The 17,737-nt window shown below is 37.8% G+C and overlaps 1 protein-coding gene across 2 annotated transcripts in view; it reads left to right on the top strand.

Moving 5' to 3' along the window:
* Positions 1–17,737, top strand: part of LOC131769222 (E3 ubiquitin-protein ligase rnf213-alpha) — a 56,612-nt gene that overhangs the window by 13,549 nt on the left and 25,326 nt on the right. For both annotated transcript variants that reach the window (XM_066164803.1, XM_066164805.1), the window contains 24 exons: positions 3,289–3,890; positions 4,755–4,914; positions 5,434–5,648; positions 6,176–6,496; positions 7,146–7,891; positions 8,704–8,846; positions 9,299–9,373; positions 9,591–9,697; positions 9,928–10,078; positions 10,542–10,761; positions 11,065–11,335; positions 11,447–11,620; positions 11,704–11,812; positions 12,088–12,262; positions 12,699–12,870; positions 13,273–13,397; positions 14,959–15,153; positions 15,368–15,490; positions 15,671–15,788; positions 16,220–16,455; positions 16,534–16,616; positions 16,904–17,037; positions 17,165–17,260; positions 17,387–17,548. In XM_066164803.1, the coding sequence (XP_066020900.1) occupies positions 3,289–3,890; positions 4,755–4,914; positions 5,434–5,648; positions 6,176–6,496; positions 7,146–7,891; positions 8,704–8,846; positions 9,299–9,373; positions 9,591–9,697; positions 9,928–10,078; positions 10,542–10,761; positions 11,065–11,335; positions 11,447–11,620; positions 11,704–11,812; positions 12,088–12,262; positions 12,699–12,870; positions 13,273–13,397; positions 14,959–15,153; positions 15,368–15,490; positions 15,671–15,788; positions 16,220–16,455; positions 16,534–16,616; positions 16,904–17,037; positions 17,165–17,260; positions 17,387–17,548 (4,913 nt within the window). The remainder of the gene's footprint in view (positions 1–3,288; positions 3,891–4,754; positions 4,915–5,433; positions 5,649–6,175; positions 6,497–7,145; positions 7,892–8,703; positions 8,847–9,298; positions 9,374–9,590; positions 9,698–9,927; positions 10,079–10,541; positions 10,762–11,064; positions 11,336–11,446; positions 11,621–11,703; positions 11,813–12,087; positions 12,263–12,698; positions 12,871–13,272; positions 13,398–14,958; positions 15,154–15,367; positions 15,491–15,670; positions 15,789–16,219; positions 16,456–16,533; positions 16,617–16,903; positions 17,038–17,164; positions 17,261–17,386; positions 17,549–17,737) is intronic.

Raw genomic sequence — 17,737 nt, 5'->3', positions numbered from 1 at the left:
TTGCATACTTCATAAATGAAATTAAGCCCAAATGGACAAGGCCCGTATTTAGTTGGATGAGTTTTACCATCAATCTCCGTGTTGTAAATTGAGTGTTTCACGTCCTTTTGGGAACAGGTAGAGCAAACACAATACGCAGTAAGTACTAAAAGATCTCTGGTACCAAAAGGAAAGGTTCATGTGAGACTGAAAAGTACATAAAGCTGGCTTCTACCATAAAATAAGAAAAAAATCTCTTTGAAATCTTTTTCAGAATTCATAAGTGAAAATAGCAAAATTTGTTTGCAGCACGTATGCAAACGCCTTGCAGCGCGGATTTTAGTCAGGATGCATATTTCTTGGGTCTACCCAAATATCGCTACCTGCTCGAAATCTATAGGTGAAACAAGTCATGGAAGGGCTAACTTTGCAGTTAGAAGAAAAATTGGCGAATTTCACGGGTGTACGAAACCAACGGATCCGAATAACCCATTTTTTAGTTTTTTTTTTTCTATTAAAAAAAAATGAATAAATAACATCTATGTTAGCGTACAGAGAGTGGTAAGTTGCTTGCACCAATCAGATCGTTTAGGGTGTCACGGTATCTCGCACCAATCAGATCGCCTCATTAGGGTATGTATCTCGCACCAATTACAGCGTAGTTTTTGTTCTTTGGTTTGAGAGGTGTTCAAAGTTAAACGAAGTAATGGAGGATTTGGAGAGAGAGCGGTTCGTAAGATGGAATCATCTTTTAGAACGAGAAATGTTGGCTTTTCTGTGTTTTTAACGTGTATTTTACCGCGCCTCATGGAAAATGCGATACTACTGGACAGATGAAAGATATCAGATTACCTATAGTAATCGTGTTACTAATGCTGTGAAAATGGTTGATAGTTGTTCTAGAGAAAATGGAGTTCTGTGCACTGTAGCACGATCACGGTTTTGTTCCTTCACTACGAGAGTGAGTGGAAAAATTTTGAATGAAGTATGCTTGAGGAGTTGATGAATTGCACCAAACATTTTGTTTTGAGCAGCTCTTTAAAGGCAAGCTGTGTTGCAAGAATCATGATTTGTTGAGTGTGCCGATTATATTTTTCTGGATTGGTTTGCTCGGTGCTATCTCTAGATGAATGTCTGATTAAAATTAACTGTAGACGATTTTGTGTATGTTTTCGATGACTGGAGAAAGTGATCTTGTGGAGTCGTTTGTGTTTGGCCAAGGACAAATTCAGATATCATCGTTCGCATGTTTATTGATTTTGTTGTCTGGAATGAATGATTTACGGAAGTAAGTTAACATGATGTGATCTACTAACGTCGAAAATATATCAAGTCGAAGGAACAGTTTTGGTCTCGGTCCGCACTTTTGTTAACAAAGTAAACACACTCCGCTTAAAAAGATGATAATCCGAACCACGTGCAAGGCTGTCAATTGTTTCTCGAATGTTGCGCGTTTTAAATATTCAATGGTGACATCTCGTTTACATCCACATCTACTTTTATTACGTTGGTAAAATCTGAACAGACATCACACCAACCAACTCGGGCGCAAAGTTAGAAGACTATATGAAGGCTTGAAATTGTATTAAGATCGATTTTTATCAAGAAATGGGCCAGGAATATTCCAAAATAGTGCAAATAATCGTGAAAGCTGATCGCGGAAAATCGATTGCGTGACGCTCGGTAGGTTGTAAGATACCAGACGAAAAAACTCTTTAGATTCTCAGTCTGCATTTTATACCCACTCTGCTGTCTGCAGTCTACATTTTGTATCCGGTCTGCAGTCTGCATTTTGTACTAAAAGGTGTCCGTGGCACCAATACAGTTTATTTTTGGTTACAGTTATTCGCACAACACACACAATCTACCACAAAATACCTGTGTGTGAGTTAATTCGACATTTTCGTTCTTTTCCACGTTAACACTCTTCTTTCCTTTTGTAAGAATGTAGACATCACTTACAATGTTTCAAGTAATCCACCCACCCTCAAAAAAATAACAAATGAATAAAGGGGTAAGTTTTTAAAGAAACTGTGATGCTGCGTCGGTGGGAGAGTATAGCAGGTAATTTACTGTTAACAACTGAGTTGAAAACGTAAATTAGCCACCGTAAAGAGTAAAAAAGCTGACGTTTCGAGCGTTAGCCCTTCGTCAGTTAGCCCTTCGTCTAGCGCTCTGACGAAGGGCTAACGCTCGAAACGTCAGCTTTTTTACTCTTTACGGTGGCTAATTTACGTTTTCGACTCAGCTGTTAACACTAAATTACCCAAAAAAATAACTCTTGCATGCATAGCATGCCTATGTTTGTCCGTTGTCTTCGTCTTTTGACCGCAATTGTATTATTAAAAATTCTAATAGTTGTTTGGTTAAACACAAAGCTCCGTTTGAAAAATACGATTTAATCATTTATATGGTATTAATCGGGCTATGGAATTGTTCAAATTTCTCAAAGCCTCTTTAAAGGTTAATAAGTATGATTTCTTTTTTAGCCGAAATTTGCCTCGCGTTAAGAAAAGAATACGGCAAACCCAGAGTACACGAAAGTCTACCAGTCTCCAAACTTAAGTCTTGGAAGCCTCTTTCCAGAGATTCGAGTGTTCTCTAGCTTATTCCCTTTTCATCTGAGATTCAAATTGATTATCTTCATTCAAATGAGGTGTCAATAAGCATCATTATTATACATTCAACTCTCTATCTCTTTTCTGATTGGGCGAAAGCGTACAGTGAACTTTCGAAATCAGCGCTTGGGACGTCACTCAATGGCAGATTATACGATAATCATGTCAAGGACACTCAAGGTCACGGGATATCATGTCACGTGTGACTGCACTGCATGATTTTTAGGGGTAATCATGTCAAGTTCGCGCACTTTGTGTTGCTTGCTGCCTTATACATTTTTGCACGTTTAGAAATAAATTTTCAGTTCCACTTACTGTCGTGACCATTTTTTTTTGGTTCAATGTGTAAAAGAACAATTATTGGATTCGGTTTTTGTGATATCCAGAATAACCAAGACCTCAGTAAGGGTTATCAGACTCTGCTTATTCTGGATATACCAAACAACCTTATCCAATAATTGTTTATTTTACTCTTTTTTAGAATTTTTGGGTGAAGTGTTCAGTTTTCTCTCCCCTCCCCCAGCTCCTAATAAAAGCAATGAAGGCGTAAGTTCCTAAAGAAACTATGGTGCTGTGTCGAAGGGAGAGCATAACAAAATGATTTAGTTTTATCGACTGAGCTGACTTATAAATAATAAGTTGACTTTTAAAATGTACGTCGCAAGAAATTTCCTTATATTCTTTTTTACAGTGAATATAGTTGAATTGTTCGAGAAGACGGAGGTTGATCCATCTAAATTGCTGATTAAAGACCTCGTGCAATCATCGATTGTCAGAGGTGTTGTGATAACAGAAGTAATTTTCTTTGGTCTTTCACCTGGCTCGAAGTCAATGGTCTCCACTTTAAGTCGACTTCGCGACTCCACTTTATTGAGGCAGTTTTGGGAGCAAAATGGAAGAAAAGCACTCACGATTATTGCACCAAGAGGAGGGCAAAAGACTTCTCTAACTGTTGCAGATGTTTTGGAGTTAGTTTGGAAACCATCTGAAGAGCAGCGTCTGTCTTTGAAACAGCGTTTTCTAAGTGGTGAAATTCCTTTTAAGGAGGTAGACAAGTTGCTTGAGCTATTCGACAACAAGTATGAAGATCTTGCGGGAGAAATCCGGATTATTTCTTCAAATAATGGACGACAAGATCATCGGCTCGAAAATATAATCAGGAAACGCATGAAAAAGATAAAGAAGTACCACAAATTACATACTTGCATTAAGGCTGCTGGAGTTATGCTAAAGTTCAAGAACGCTTTTGGCCTTCAAGGTGACTTCCAAGACGTTGAAGTTCTGTACAACCAGGTATACTTAAACTTACAGCTATTACTTGTGATGTAATAAATGGCGTCGTCGTTTGAGATATCCTAAAGTTTCATTCCCGTCTCTCTTCATTATTTTTAAATAATTAGTCTGTCTCATACAGCAGAAAACTACTAAAATTTAGGTGTTGCTGAAAATGGAGATTTGTAATTATATTATAATGAATTTAGGAATTCATTGTGAAAGAGAGGGGTGATGATAAGAATGGAAAGGAATACCGACAATATAACGTTCCTGTTGCACCGAGATCTCCAATTATTAGGACAGATGCTGCACCATATCGAGTACGGCAACATCTTGAACCATAAATATGTTGATTACAGCGGAATCAAAAGCAAAACTGACATGTCCATGAAGAATGACGATTGAATTTTTAATTAGTGAAGTTATTTATCAAATATGAATAATGGGAAAGGAAAATAAAACGGAGGTCATGGGTCTCATTCGTAATCAGAAAGTTATGGCGGTGTCTCTCTAATTTACATCACACAATGTCAAAGCAATTAAACTTTTCTGAATTCGTAACAACACTTGGCTTTTATAACAATAAATTAGCCAGAGTAAACTCTCAACGACCCTGCGTTATTTGCAGTTTACTGCGCAGTCATTTAAATAGGAGCTGTGAGATTTCTTGATGATAAAGGCGCGTTGCCAGCTTCAATTGATGATTTGACTCCACTGCTGTTTATGACTCCACATTGTGAGACAGAAATTTGAACATTTATTTAACATTTGTCACCATTTCGGTGAACATATAGACACCTTTAACAAAATTTCGTGATTCTGGGAAAGAAATAGTTTAAAAATGTCATCCCTCTATTTCCTTTAAAAAAATTGTCTTCTCAGATGGACAGTAATTTCAAACAGAGGCCTTTGATAAGCATGGATGATGCCTTAGAGAGGACAAGCAATTTATTATCCGGAATAACAGATAACCACGCGAAATCCCTTGATGTTGTTACAAAATGTCAAGACTTCATTTTATGGTTGAAGGAGTCTTTCAAAGGTAAGAATTTATCCCGAAACCTGTGTGATTACTAATGGAGGATTTGTTTCTTTTATGCATGCAATTTAAATTATGACTGAGGTCTAAAACCTCTTAGACTGATATCCCTCATATGGGAGCAGCCTCAAACGTAATCCCTGACTTGTTATTCAAGACTTCAGATCACTGAATAGTAATTGAGTTTTGTCTGTAATATATGCGCAGTTAGGATGTTACCTTGTCAACAATTATTTGAGAGTGACCTTAGGAAGAAGGGTGATTTAAGAGGTTGGGTTTCCCAGCTTGAGTCGACCAATCACCATCGATCGAGAGTAACAACTCATTTCCAAGTTCTTTTTTGTGCTCGGCGACAAGCTCAAAGTTTAGTATCTTTCTGAACCTTCTTGTTTGTCTTTTTTTGACAGATTGATAGAATAGGTGTAATATTTTCTAGGACTTGATTGGAAGGGAAAGAATCGGAACTAACGGTTCCTTGGATCATATGGAGGTAAAACTAACGGCTTCATTTCCTCTTACTAGAGCCTCAAGAATTCAAGGTGCTTGTGGATTTGGCAATGATATCAGATGAGGAAGGCCAGGCAGCTGCGATAATATCCTGCTTTCAATATAGCTGCTCAAGATTTGCTCCCCTTATTTTTGACTTGGAAACTTCCTGTGGTTTCAAAGACTTGATGGAAACGTGTAAACCATTGTGGAATGCTGTGGATGCAGACCCCGACCTCCCTAATAAATTGGTAAAGTGGATTATTGTAAAAATTGCGGTGTTTCTCTATTGAAGAAGTGCCCATATCGAAATTTACCCTGCCTTTAACCTTAGCCGAGGTCATTGTGAGCAGATGTTGTTCCATGTGCCTTTTGCGAAAAGAGGATACTGAGTGGTGTTTAAGGAGAAAGAAGATTTCGAAAATCTGAACTATAAAAAGCTTTTTGTGAAAGCCATTTAAATTTTGAGCATTTAGAGGAAGAAAGAAGACGGCACATTTGACTTTAAAACAACATTTTTAGCAGCAACTCCATTACAAAAAGACCCAGCTGAATAACTGTTGTGTCGTTGTGTCACTTACGTTTTAGACCAAACGTGTCTTTTGTTGATTGCAACCAAAAGTCCCCAAATGTCGTGATTTTATTTTTAGCACACCTAATTGACCTGCTGGGAAAAAGTTATGAAAAAGGATGCGTATTCAAAACACATTTCAGTCGTCTTACATCGACAAATCAACAAGTATCAAATCATTTTCGAATTGTATTTTAACATTTACAGCTGGAAACCAGCCTTCAGATGAAATGGATAAAGCGTGTCAGAACGTACTACGGTTCAGTGACCGTTTCCTCCCCGCTGGAGGCTGAGACAATAAATTTACAGGGCGTCTACTGTGTTGGATGTCCTAATGGAGATACTTCAACATCAACAACAATGGAGCAACTGACTCCTGAAAAGGTCATTCAACTCCGGATGCCTTCTGGGGACAACGGGCACAGCAAGAGTTACTCTCTTAACGATCTGAAGGATTTGCAGAACAAACTGATGCTTATTGCGGCCAAGGCATCGAAAAAAAAAAAAGAAATAGACAGATTTTCAGACGTAAGTTTCTGTTTGTTACCTGGAATACATTGATGACAAATAAAGACAGAAAAAGTGAACAGAACGTGCGACAGACATCGACAAACACATAGGCGTGCAGTTAAAATGTAATGGAAGAAAAAGAAAGTAGTTTCATCGTTATTTACAATGGCTAGGGGTAAAGCATGAACTCTGACCCTTAGGGCTCACTATTACCACCAAGGGAAATACGCATACTTAGCTCTACTTTCTTTCAAGTACATTTCATCATTTTCTGATTGTCTCAGAATGTTACCGTAGACAATGAAGTGAATGCTACAACGTAAACTAGCGTTAACTTGTGCAAATTAGTCACAACAAATATTGGGAGTAGAAGGGGTATTACTTTTGAACCAAGCTGAAGGTGTAGAAAGATTTGCTGTGACTCAACATGCTTCTAAAAAATCCTCAACATCAGTTTATCAGTTGTTATATTTAAACTTCATAGTATGAAGTTTAACTACTCTTGTTCCATTTACCTCTTTTTGAAGATTCTTTACGTAATAAAATATTATTTAAATTTCCTTCTTGTGAAAAGGTAACTTGCTGAGTCGTCGTAATGAGTGAATTACAGGTAAACTGTATTTCTTCACCCTACCTGAATACAATTTTTCGTGCCAACTCTTAACAGATTCTGCAATGTGTCCAGCGACTTGCTGCAGTGTACATTTCACTTTGCAAAGCAGGAGAAGTAAGTCATCTGAACTGGAGACGTGAATTTCATTGTTCACCAAGACTTACCACGAACCACTCTCTGACAGATGATCTAATGGGTGAAAGTGAACAAATGGAACGATGTCTTCAAGACTGGAAACGTGAATTACGGGTAAAACGATTGCAGTATGGCCAATTAAATCACTTCACCACAAGCCAGTTGCTTTTCCTTCGACAAAAATTAGCAGTTGTCAAGGGAAGAGGTCCCAGAGCAGTGGATGGCGTACCTCATGAGGTGTATAATCTTTTGGAGAGTGTGTTGCCAGGTATTGACTCAGCCACTTTGAGGTCTGCCCTTGTATTCAGTGGCATTTTTCCTCAAGAAAGTGGGCATGATATCATTAGGTCATACGACGTAAACAGGAAAAGTCGCCATTGGAGTGAACAAATGAACAGACCTGTCAACGTAGGGACACTGCCGTCTTCAAATCAAGAAATGTTCCAATCACTTGTGGATAAGCTAGAGTCGCTTGGTTATTCTGAAGAAGTTGCTATAGCCGCGATGGTCTCATGCAAAGATGCCAGTGAGGCAGATCTTGTCGTTTGGAGTGTGAAAAACAGCGCAAATAAAGAACTGATCACTGCTAAATACACTGAGGCACTGAGTGATCCAACGTATGCGCGACTTTTAGAGGGAGAAAGCATCACACCCCCTGAAAAAAGGTGAGAGTTTTTGTGTGCGAATCAAGACTGGCGTGATATTATCTCCCAAGTCGAAAGGTGAAGTGTGAATAGAAAAATCCCTCAAAAATGAATTAATCACCAGTATTTCAAAGAGCTTAAAGAGTTCTCTGACTTAAAGTGAAATATTACAATCAAACGTTAATGTAAATTTATAGTGGAAATAGGACCGAGCGGAGTCAAATTCGGTCTGTAATCATATGAGTGATTAACAAAATCGGACGACCGCGAAGCGGGAGTCTGATTTGTCAAGCACGAGTATGATTACAAACAGAATTGGACGACACGAAGTCCTGTTACCAATTGATCATAACCATTACAATTTCCGAAAAAAAATACATTTAGGACAAATATCTCCTGTAGGGGCAATGTCTAAAGCGAAAAATTTGGAAATTTTCCTGTTATTTTTTCAGGGTAAGTGGTTGTTGCTATGGTTATTGTGATCAATTCTGTGATTGGTGGATTTAGCTGAGTGGACTTAGTATAATTGGCTGCTTCACCTGCCCGTTTACAGGTGTCCGATTACAGCCAACAGTCCGATTACACTGTCCGATTACAACTGTGCAGAGTGATTAGTGAAATATTAAGCAGCTGATGCACCAATCATATTTGAGAAAATTGTAATGGTTATATGTATCCGGAAAATGTTTCTTATGTCTTGCAGGGTGTCTGTTTTTGATTAGCACGCATTTCCCTTTTACGGTTAATACGTGATTTTTTGCTGGTGACGATGCTGAATTAATTTATTGTACTTGGTTTTGTGCGTGTAACTTTACTACTTTCATTTCATGTAGCCATTCAAAGGAGGAAGTGGCATCTGAAGAAGAAAATTCTTCAGAACCTTTGAAAACTACTTTCACATTCAACCAGACTGCAGGAGGAACGTTTTTGAGTCTTGATGACCTAGGAAATCTTTTGCTTCATCTAACGTCACAAGGTTATTATCACTTATATCTTTTACTACATATTTTTTTTCTCCTCTGGAGTTTTCTAAAACAGAATGGAGTCTCACTTCGATGTTTCTCTTACCAGTAACTGGGCACCTAGGAACTTTTATTATTATTATTGCTATTATTATTATTATTATTATTATTATTATTATTATTTATATTATATTATATAAGGAACTTTCTGTTGAAACAAATTAGCTTAGGCCTTACGTTGGGACCTATCGGATAGCACACGCCTACTGTGCAACTTTTCTCATTTCGCTTCAGCGGCTTGAATTTTAAAGAACGTGACTTGTAAAATAAAAATCATAAGAAAAAAATTCATATTCAAAACTATTTAATGTACGACTTAATGTCAATACTGAAAAAATGGGTAGCTCTGGATTAAGCTTCCACTTTAACAAACCGCCCGTCAGAAACTGATTGCAGTTAATTGCAGGATCTAAAGGACGAAGAAGGCTCATTCCAATGTATCTAAAACGTGGAAAGCCTAATTTTATGGTTGTTCCTAAAGGTAGGAAAACCCGTTTATTTTTTCGTAAGCTTCTTCTCCTTCTCCTTTTTTATCTCTTTGGTAACGTGTGGTCTCTTTATGCTGTGTTGGGGTATATTAACCGCTTTTGTAATGCACATTTGATTTTTAATTTTTTTTTACCGTGATGGTCTCTTTTTCTCTGTGCTGTTATTGACTTCAAGGTCATACAAGCTTTTTTACTTTCGCGCTTCTGTAGATGACGTCATTGGAATTTTACTATCTTTATACATGCATGACAGTTCGCAGTCTCTGCCCACGGCAGAGGAAGTTTTGATTTGTACCCCTGACACAACGACAGAAGAGGTGAGTTGTTGACTAAAACTCTTACAAAAAGCTCGTAATGTGGTATTTCAGTCTCAAAAAATGTTGGCAGTAGAGATACGATACAGCTGACTATTATCTTAGGTGAAGTTGTAAGTGATACAAACTGTACGTAACATTAAGTACCATGAAGTATTTTTGTATTTTATTGTTCATTGAGCTAATATTATAAGGCACTTGGCGATCCTCAGCACTATTCATTTTGCTCCTAGATTGAATTATTGTGGCGAAGATCCCTGGCAGACCACGATGGCAGGTTGTTTTGTCTGGTAAATGTTGACCTTCTTGATTACAGTGTTTCCCAAAAGGCTGCCGAAGTCTTAGATGTTCTTCTGTATGAGCCTCAATACAGTCGAAATGATGGTAACGAGAATTTTTTTTTTGTACAGTTGTACTTCCCTTACTGTTAAATCTTGATCAAGTTCTTATAATTGCTTATAATTTGCGCCTCACATTTGCCTTTATATTAGAAACGGAAACTTTTAATTTTGAAACTCAATAGACCACTCATTATTTTCTTGTGAACTAGTGAGAGTCTACATCCTTTTTAATTTTGCTATCGATTGAGCAGTTACTAGAACAGAATAGACCAATTTTCAGCGCAGGACAACAAACAATTATCAGCAAAATGAATAAAACAAGTACTTTTTGATTAACCTGGATGATATAAGAAGAAAATACAAGGTATATGGTATAGGTTGCTACTTGGTCGCTTTCTTTTTGTCTCTGATACTAACAATGTTTTTCTGTCATGTAGGTCTATTATTTGATACTTTCTGCCTTAATCATATATCTCTTTTAACAGTATCAGTAAATTCTTTTTCAGACGTGTCTCTTGTGGTTATCTGTAGCTCCGAAAATGAAGACAGAGCTCACATGGCTGCGGCTCTTGATCAGTACAGGCTTGGCACTATTCCTCATTGTCGTTCGTCCGGAGATATCAAGCAGTACCTGAAAGAAAAGTTCAAGCCACCTACTCAACAACAAGGAAAGTTCAGAGATCGAACATTTCCTTGGATTCCTGCAGCTGCATTAGACAGAGAAGGGTAAGGGCCTTTTTACCACACGAAAATAGAGGATTGTTTGTACAGATTGAAATTCCCCCTGGTTTTTTATAGTACAACGAGTTCCAACTATGTATTAAGTTTCGGGAATGGCAATGAACGATATTTCTGAGATATTTCATAATACTGAATGGAATCCAAAATCCCCTATAAGAACACGGATGAATTTTTCTCTTGTATGAGATAGCTAGGCTACTCGGTGACGGTTTTTCCCTTACAGGAAGTAGATAAAGGTTAGTTGAAGAAACTTGGTAAGTAATCAATTTCTTTGTTTCCGTTGAACAGGCTAGCTGTAAGAGTTATGTCATCAGAAAGAGCTGGATCTGGGAAAAGTTTAGCTGTTTGTCGACTCAGCCAACGCCTTAGTGAACTTCAAAATAATGAAACAGTAATGGACTACCTGAGGGGCATCAATATCGATGTGCCACTTTGTATCAATGTACCGATTTATGGACCGATTATTCACCAAAGTGCTGTGGTCGAGTCCTTATTGCACCACACCGTTGCTCCTGATTTACCTATATCCAGAATATTTCACTTTGATGTGCATCCCTCGGTAAACTTTTTTTTTCATTCTTTTTAAACTTAGCTTTCTTATTTTTTTTTTCATATGTATCTTCCAGAGATGCTGGTAATTTTGAGTATTAACAGGTGAATATTTCCTCAGGTCAGAACTGGTCTGGATACATTTCTGTTCAATCTGGTTATCCTTGGTGCCTTGAAGAGTTGTACTGGTCAGATCTGGAGGCGTCGATCTTCCGACCTCTATGTCATTGAAATTACTTCAGGCCTACCTCGAGGGAAAAACCAAACTGCTGAGAAACGACTTAAGACTGCAAAGGTCAATAAAATTTTGAATTTGGATAACAAAAACAGAAGACTTTCAAGCTATGTTGAGCCGAATGCCTTCATTTCTCTCAACAGGTTGTTAGTTCCAAGAAAGTCACAGCAGAGCTTTTTTACAGGCTTCTTCCCACTATTCATTGTGGAACACCAATGCAAACATTATTTAAATTGAGAACTAATCCAACAGGTTAGAATACAAAATTTATCTTGTGTTAACAATGAATTGTACTTTGCACTATCGATCTGACGAGTTATACCTAATACATCCGCAGTTTGATTCTAACTATTACAAATTTATATCAGCGCCAATTAGATGTGTACGATGGTATAAAGGTATGGGTAGATTTAAAATGCAAAGCAGGGCCCCCTGACATGCATTAATTGTGACAGCATTTCTGGTTTACTGGGAACAAGAAACCGTGGAGTGCGCTACCGCTTTCTTTGTTTTCTCTCCTGACCTAGCTGGCTACAGTTTGGACCCCTTGTTTGACACTGCTGAATTTAAGAGCTCGTATGTCCAGCGAGCCTTTCAGTACCTCAAGTTGTGTTACGCCGGAGGCCAAAATCTGGATAGTTTCTGCTTTGTACCCGGTCAAGTGATGGGTGACCATACAGAGTGTATTGAGATACTCACAAGGTAAAGAATTCTTTGATTTGTCTATGTTACAATCCATGCTTCAACAAACTCCTCTCAGTCAATTGCTCTTACGTTGTACAGTTTCAATGTTAGTAGGGGAAATTGCAAAGGCTCTCATGAAATAATTGAACCTCTTCTTTCGATGTGGATCAGCCCAGTTGTCTCCCAACATATCATTAGAATTAATTTGCTGCTGGTGACATTTTTGCATTTTCGTTTTAGCTACTTTTTGGGACTTATATGACCATGCTATTATATGAATTTATCATCAACAAAGCTAATATGCAATACCCTTGGAACACGAATAAATCTAAAACTAAAGGAACATTAGGAGATGAGGAACATTCTAGGTGTGTAGTTATTAAATCCCTGTTTATCTGTATTGAAAAATTCAACTATTAATACTATTCTGCTGACTAAACAAATCCACCCACAGAAATTGTGGTATCGAGAACCCTTCGTGGGCGGAGATACGACACTTTGTGAACTTTCTCGACTCCCAGCTACAAGCCTGTGAAGACAGCTCGTTCTGTAACACGGAATTGGTAGGAGACACTCTTGAGGGTTTTAGAAGCTTTGTGGTTCGTTCTATGGTTTTAATGTCACGGGTAAGTTATTAGATCATTAAACGCATCTCAGCAAACAACATTGAAATGAATCCATTAAACAGTCATTATGATAGTCCTCATACTATCCGTTATCCATCGATCTTTGCATTATTCGTTGCCGATCTGTCTAGGTAGCTAATGAGTCGCGTTCCATTGGCTTTGCCTATCCTTTATTTTTTCCTCCACTTTTTGATCATAAGTACCTTCAATTATCATACATTCATCGGTGCATTTTCTTACCCACCGGTGATTCAGAAAGACCAGGGTAAACAGACCACAAACCAGACCACATACCATCCTTTCCCTTATTAAGAAAGAAGAATTACAATCGATTTCGAAGACAGCTAAAACAACAAGGTAATAATATACTTGCTGAAAATGTTAACGTATAAAAATTTTTAGGATTTTGCCACACCATCCCTAAATTCTTGCGAACAAACTACTTACACTCCTAATGATGATGCGGACGATGATGAAGCAGCAGCCGAAGTTAAACAGTTTACTCTCAGAAGACATTGGGAAACTAGGTATAACAGTTGCATCCACTTACTTTTGTGTAAATAGAAGACAGTTTTTTGAGGTTCAGTGTCTCTCTTTTGAACCTCATCTGTTATCTTCCTTGTAAATTTTGTTAGCTCGAAGCCATGACACCCTGGTCGGAAATAACCAACCACTTCGAGAAACATTATACATATATGTTATTTGCCGGCTGGGAGGTCCGTATGGTGAAAAACTGTGACCGAGGTCACAGTTTTTCACCATACGGACCGACCCTTAGCCGGTAAATAACATATTTATTTTTTTGAAACTTGACGAAATTCTTTCCGAAAGAACCATAATGATTTAGGGCTGTAAATACGGCAAGATCTTCCATAAACTGAACAGTTTTTGAGCAAGTAAATGGTAGTTAAAATAGAGATGATGCAAATGCAAGAGAGATGCCTTAGCGAAACATTTTAATTACCGTAACGATAATTTTAAAAGGCTTCCAAACAAACTTTGAAACATTATTTATACAAGTATCTGTCACAATCTGACACCTGTCAATTAGAGAGCGCGTAAGTAAAAAAAAAGCCTAAGAACATTTGGAAACCAACGGAACTAGTTTGGCAAGGACTTTCACGACAATGTTTTCTTCAAAAACAGTCAATGATCTAACGGAAAGTATTATTCACTCTCATCGACGATTCATTCATGTACGAAGATTTACCTCTGTTTATTAAGTAAACGGCGAGGAAAGTAATTGTGAGTAAATTCAATTTTTTTTTTATTTTGAAGTTGTGAGAGTTTGCTGCAATGGCGTGTGTAAATCTGGTCTTTCCGTCACAAAAACTAAATTCGAATGGCACACTCCAACGAGACACCAGGGGATTTAATGCGGTCTTTTCTCAAAAAATTCCTTCAGTTTCTGTTGTGCAATTTACGGTACAAATGTTCAAATAGAACGGACTTGGAAAGACTCACCGAGAGCATATATTTGTTGTAGAACTTAACTTAAAACTTCGCTCGCTCTTTCATTGCGAACAAATTGCTTGAGAAAATTCAGGTATTAAATAAATGAAAGTTCTATCGTTCAGTTTAACTGTAACCAAATACCTCACGTTTTAACTTTCTTGGTACTTTTTGTGAACGATTAAAATTAATTGCAGACGGGTTTTAGGCCGCTTGTCAACCAACGTAATGACACTATTGTTTATACAAATTCATTATGAAACCAATATTTTTCTGTCAACCAAAGTGATTTGAGTGAGAGAAAAGAGAGGACTCATAAGTTATTCATCGGCTTGAGTTAGTGATCGACGTGTTTGCTTAAAAATACTGCCCAGCCGGAAAAACGAGATACGTTTATGAAAAATGGCAACGAAAGTTGGGATGTACTTGGCGACTCACGAAAGCGTTACCGTGGCCCGTGGGCAGAGATAGGAAAATACTGACCGTGTAAGGAACCAATCAAATTGCAAGTTTCGTTACCGTGCCCTCTAAAAAAAAAATAGATATATATATACATACATCTGTATTAATTTAATTATCTTCTTATCCATTTCTTTATTTATTGATTTACTTTTATTATTTTTTTTTTTTTCGCAGTTCGCATCCGTACATATTCTTCAACCAGGATCGTATCACTATGACTTTCGTTGGCTTTCACATTGACCCAAATGGGAACTTAATCGATCCAGATCGTAATGTTATCATTCAGCAAAATTTGATGTCGAGGCACTTGCGTACTGGCCTCCATGTTCAAAAGGTTGACATGCAAACCAACTATGAATCTTGGAGCAAGTAAGTGTGAAGCTGATTTAATGTTTTATAGAGGATAGAATTTCTTACGCCTTGAATTTTTAAGTTTTGAATAGCATTGTAGGAGCTTATTTTACCCTGCTTCATCTAATAAGGCATTGAACAGATAATCGGTGCTTTGCATTTGAGTTCTCCATCGTAGTAGAAAGTCTCCAAGTGCTTCATATAGGTACTCTTACTATTCCTCCAATTCTAGGGGCCAGAAGATTGAGAAACTCTGTGGTGTAATGGGTGTCGAATGGCCGTATGATCCAGACGACTCGTACGAACTCACCACGGACAACTTGAAGAAAATTCTAGCCATTCACATGCGATTCAGGTAGAATGGTAAACGTATTTTTGTTGTACAAAGTTAGAATTTTTTTCACAGATGTGAAAATTAATTTTGATTTAAAAGAAAAAAAATGGTGGGGATAAATATCGAAAAAATGTTTTAAAAACTTATGACTAGGTATAAGTTTCTCGCATGTTTCTCTTAATATTATATATCTGGCTCCAGGTGTGGCATTCCTGTGGTCATCATGGGTGAGACTGGCTGTGGCAAAACACGCCTTATTCGGTACATGTGTAGCTTACAGTCTGGGCCTGGTGGACCTAAAAACATGCTGCTAATGAAGGTAAGAAATAAACAGGTTGTTTTCTATAGAGTGATTTTGCCCATTTGTGAATACTCTTTGGAAGAGTCAATCATAACCTAGTCCCTTGATAGTGGTATGATTTAGAACATTCTAGTCAAACCACCGTCAGTCAAACTTTTAATGCCACGATTAAAGGTGCATACTTATCGTCTTAACAATTTATCTAATTTCATCTAAAATTACTCTCTTTGCTGATTTCTTTCTTTGTGTCATGGACAAATGAACAATAATTTTTTTTCTATCGCAAAGTTGTAGAAAGAATTGTTGATTTTTCTCCCCATAAGCTAATTTAAAATGGCAAAAGAAATAGAGGAGAAATGACGCGGGGAAGTTTTGTCATCTACTCTATGGTTGGTTTTTTTTTTAGGTGAATATTACCATCATTACAACCTAGTTGATTTTATTGACAGGTTCATGGAGGTACTACCTACGAAGACATTATGAAGAAAGTGGAAGATGCTGAGGCAATGGCCACGGAGAACGAAACGTTGAACATCGACACAGTTTTGTTTTTTGACGAGGCTAACACAACTGATGCCTTAGGAATGATCAAGGAGGTTATGGTTGATCGCAGAGTCAACGGCAGAAAGATAGGAGAAGGGCTCAAAAGGCTGCAGTTTATTGCAGCGTGTAATCCTTACAGAAAGTGAGTTAAAATATAGTGGCAAATTTTTCAGTGTACTGTTTAAGAGGTCAAAAATTAAACTTACCTTTTGTTTTACAGACATACGGACGAAATGATTCATAAGTTGGAGTCAGCTGGACTAGGGTACTATGCTGCCACTCAACAGACACGCGATCGCCTGGGTATGTTATTGTTATGAATTCGGGGGTGAATTAGGGCCTGTTATGACAACGATATGCGCAGATGCGCAGACCAGCATGATACGCAGATGTTGCGATATTCTGTGCTTTGTCGCTTCTTAGAATAAAAAAGGCTTATAGTGAACTTTAGTCTTAGTGTGGTGTTGAAAATGAACCTCACAAACCCTAAGAATTAATTTTTCCTGGCCTGTGGCACTTCGTCTTGAAAAGTCAGTTTTCTCAAGCGCTTCTAGGAATAACTTTTTAAGCTCTCTCTTTTAATCTTCAAGGTCACATTCCTCTTCGCCATCTGGTTTACAGAGTTCATGCACTGCCAGAGAGCATGCGTCCGTTAGTGTGGGACTTCGGTCAGCTTAAGCCTGAAATTGAGGAGCTTTACATCCGTCAAATTGTCACCAGATTTGTGAGTTAATTTTCACTGTTGCTGTCAAGAGAAGATGGCAAAGCTTAAGAATGTGTTGTTTATAAGGATACGGTTAAAACAAAAACCGGTCATTTTATAAGCTCCTTTTCACCTTTTTCTTAACAAGGTTTTAATGGAAGCGAAAATTCCGGGAGAGCCTCCACTGGTGAAAGCCTTAACAGCCATACTTACAGCTTCCCAGTGTTACATGAGACACCAAACGGTACGTCAACCTTTTTGACAATCTTAGGTTTAAGGAACTATTTCACATTAATACGAAATACAGATTATCGCAACTTGACTCCTTTTCCGCTCTGCTCAAATGATTTGACTGAACTAAACTTAACAGGATGAATGCAGCTTTGTGAGTCTTCGCGATGTAGAACGTGCTATGAATGTGATGGTTTGGTTTTACAATCATCGTGATGCTCTCAATCCCTTAATGGATGGTGCTAGTGATGACGACGACGACGACAGCGATGCCAATGATGAGGAGGATGAAATATTTCAGGTAATTCTCATAAAATGAAATTCTAACCGCAATATTGTGGTGCTGTTTATTTCAAACCCAGGTTTTTGGTCGAAGGAACCTGCTAGTTCTGCATTACCTATCCTTACTACGAGTGATTTTGGCGAATAAGCTCAACCAGGCCTTTTGCACTGAGAAAAAAACTTTGGTCTTTGCCTCACAATAGAGAAT

Source organism: Pocillopora verrucosa, chromosome 4, assembly GCF_036669915.1.
Source record: "Pocillopora verrucosa isolate sample1 chromosome 4, ASM3666991v2, whole genome shotgun sequence".
Lineage (NCBI taxonomy): Eukaryota > Metazoa > Cnidaria > Anthozoa > Scleractinia > Pocilloporidae > Pocillopora > Pocillopora verrucosa.
This window is presented reverse-complemented; position numbering and strand designations above follow the sequence as displayed.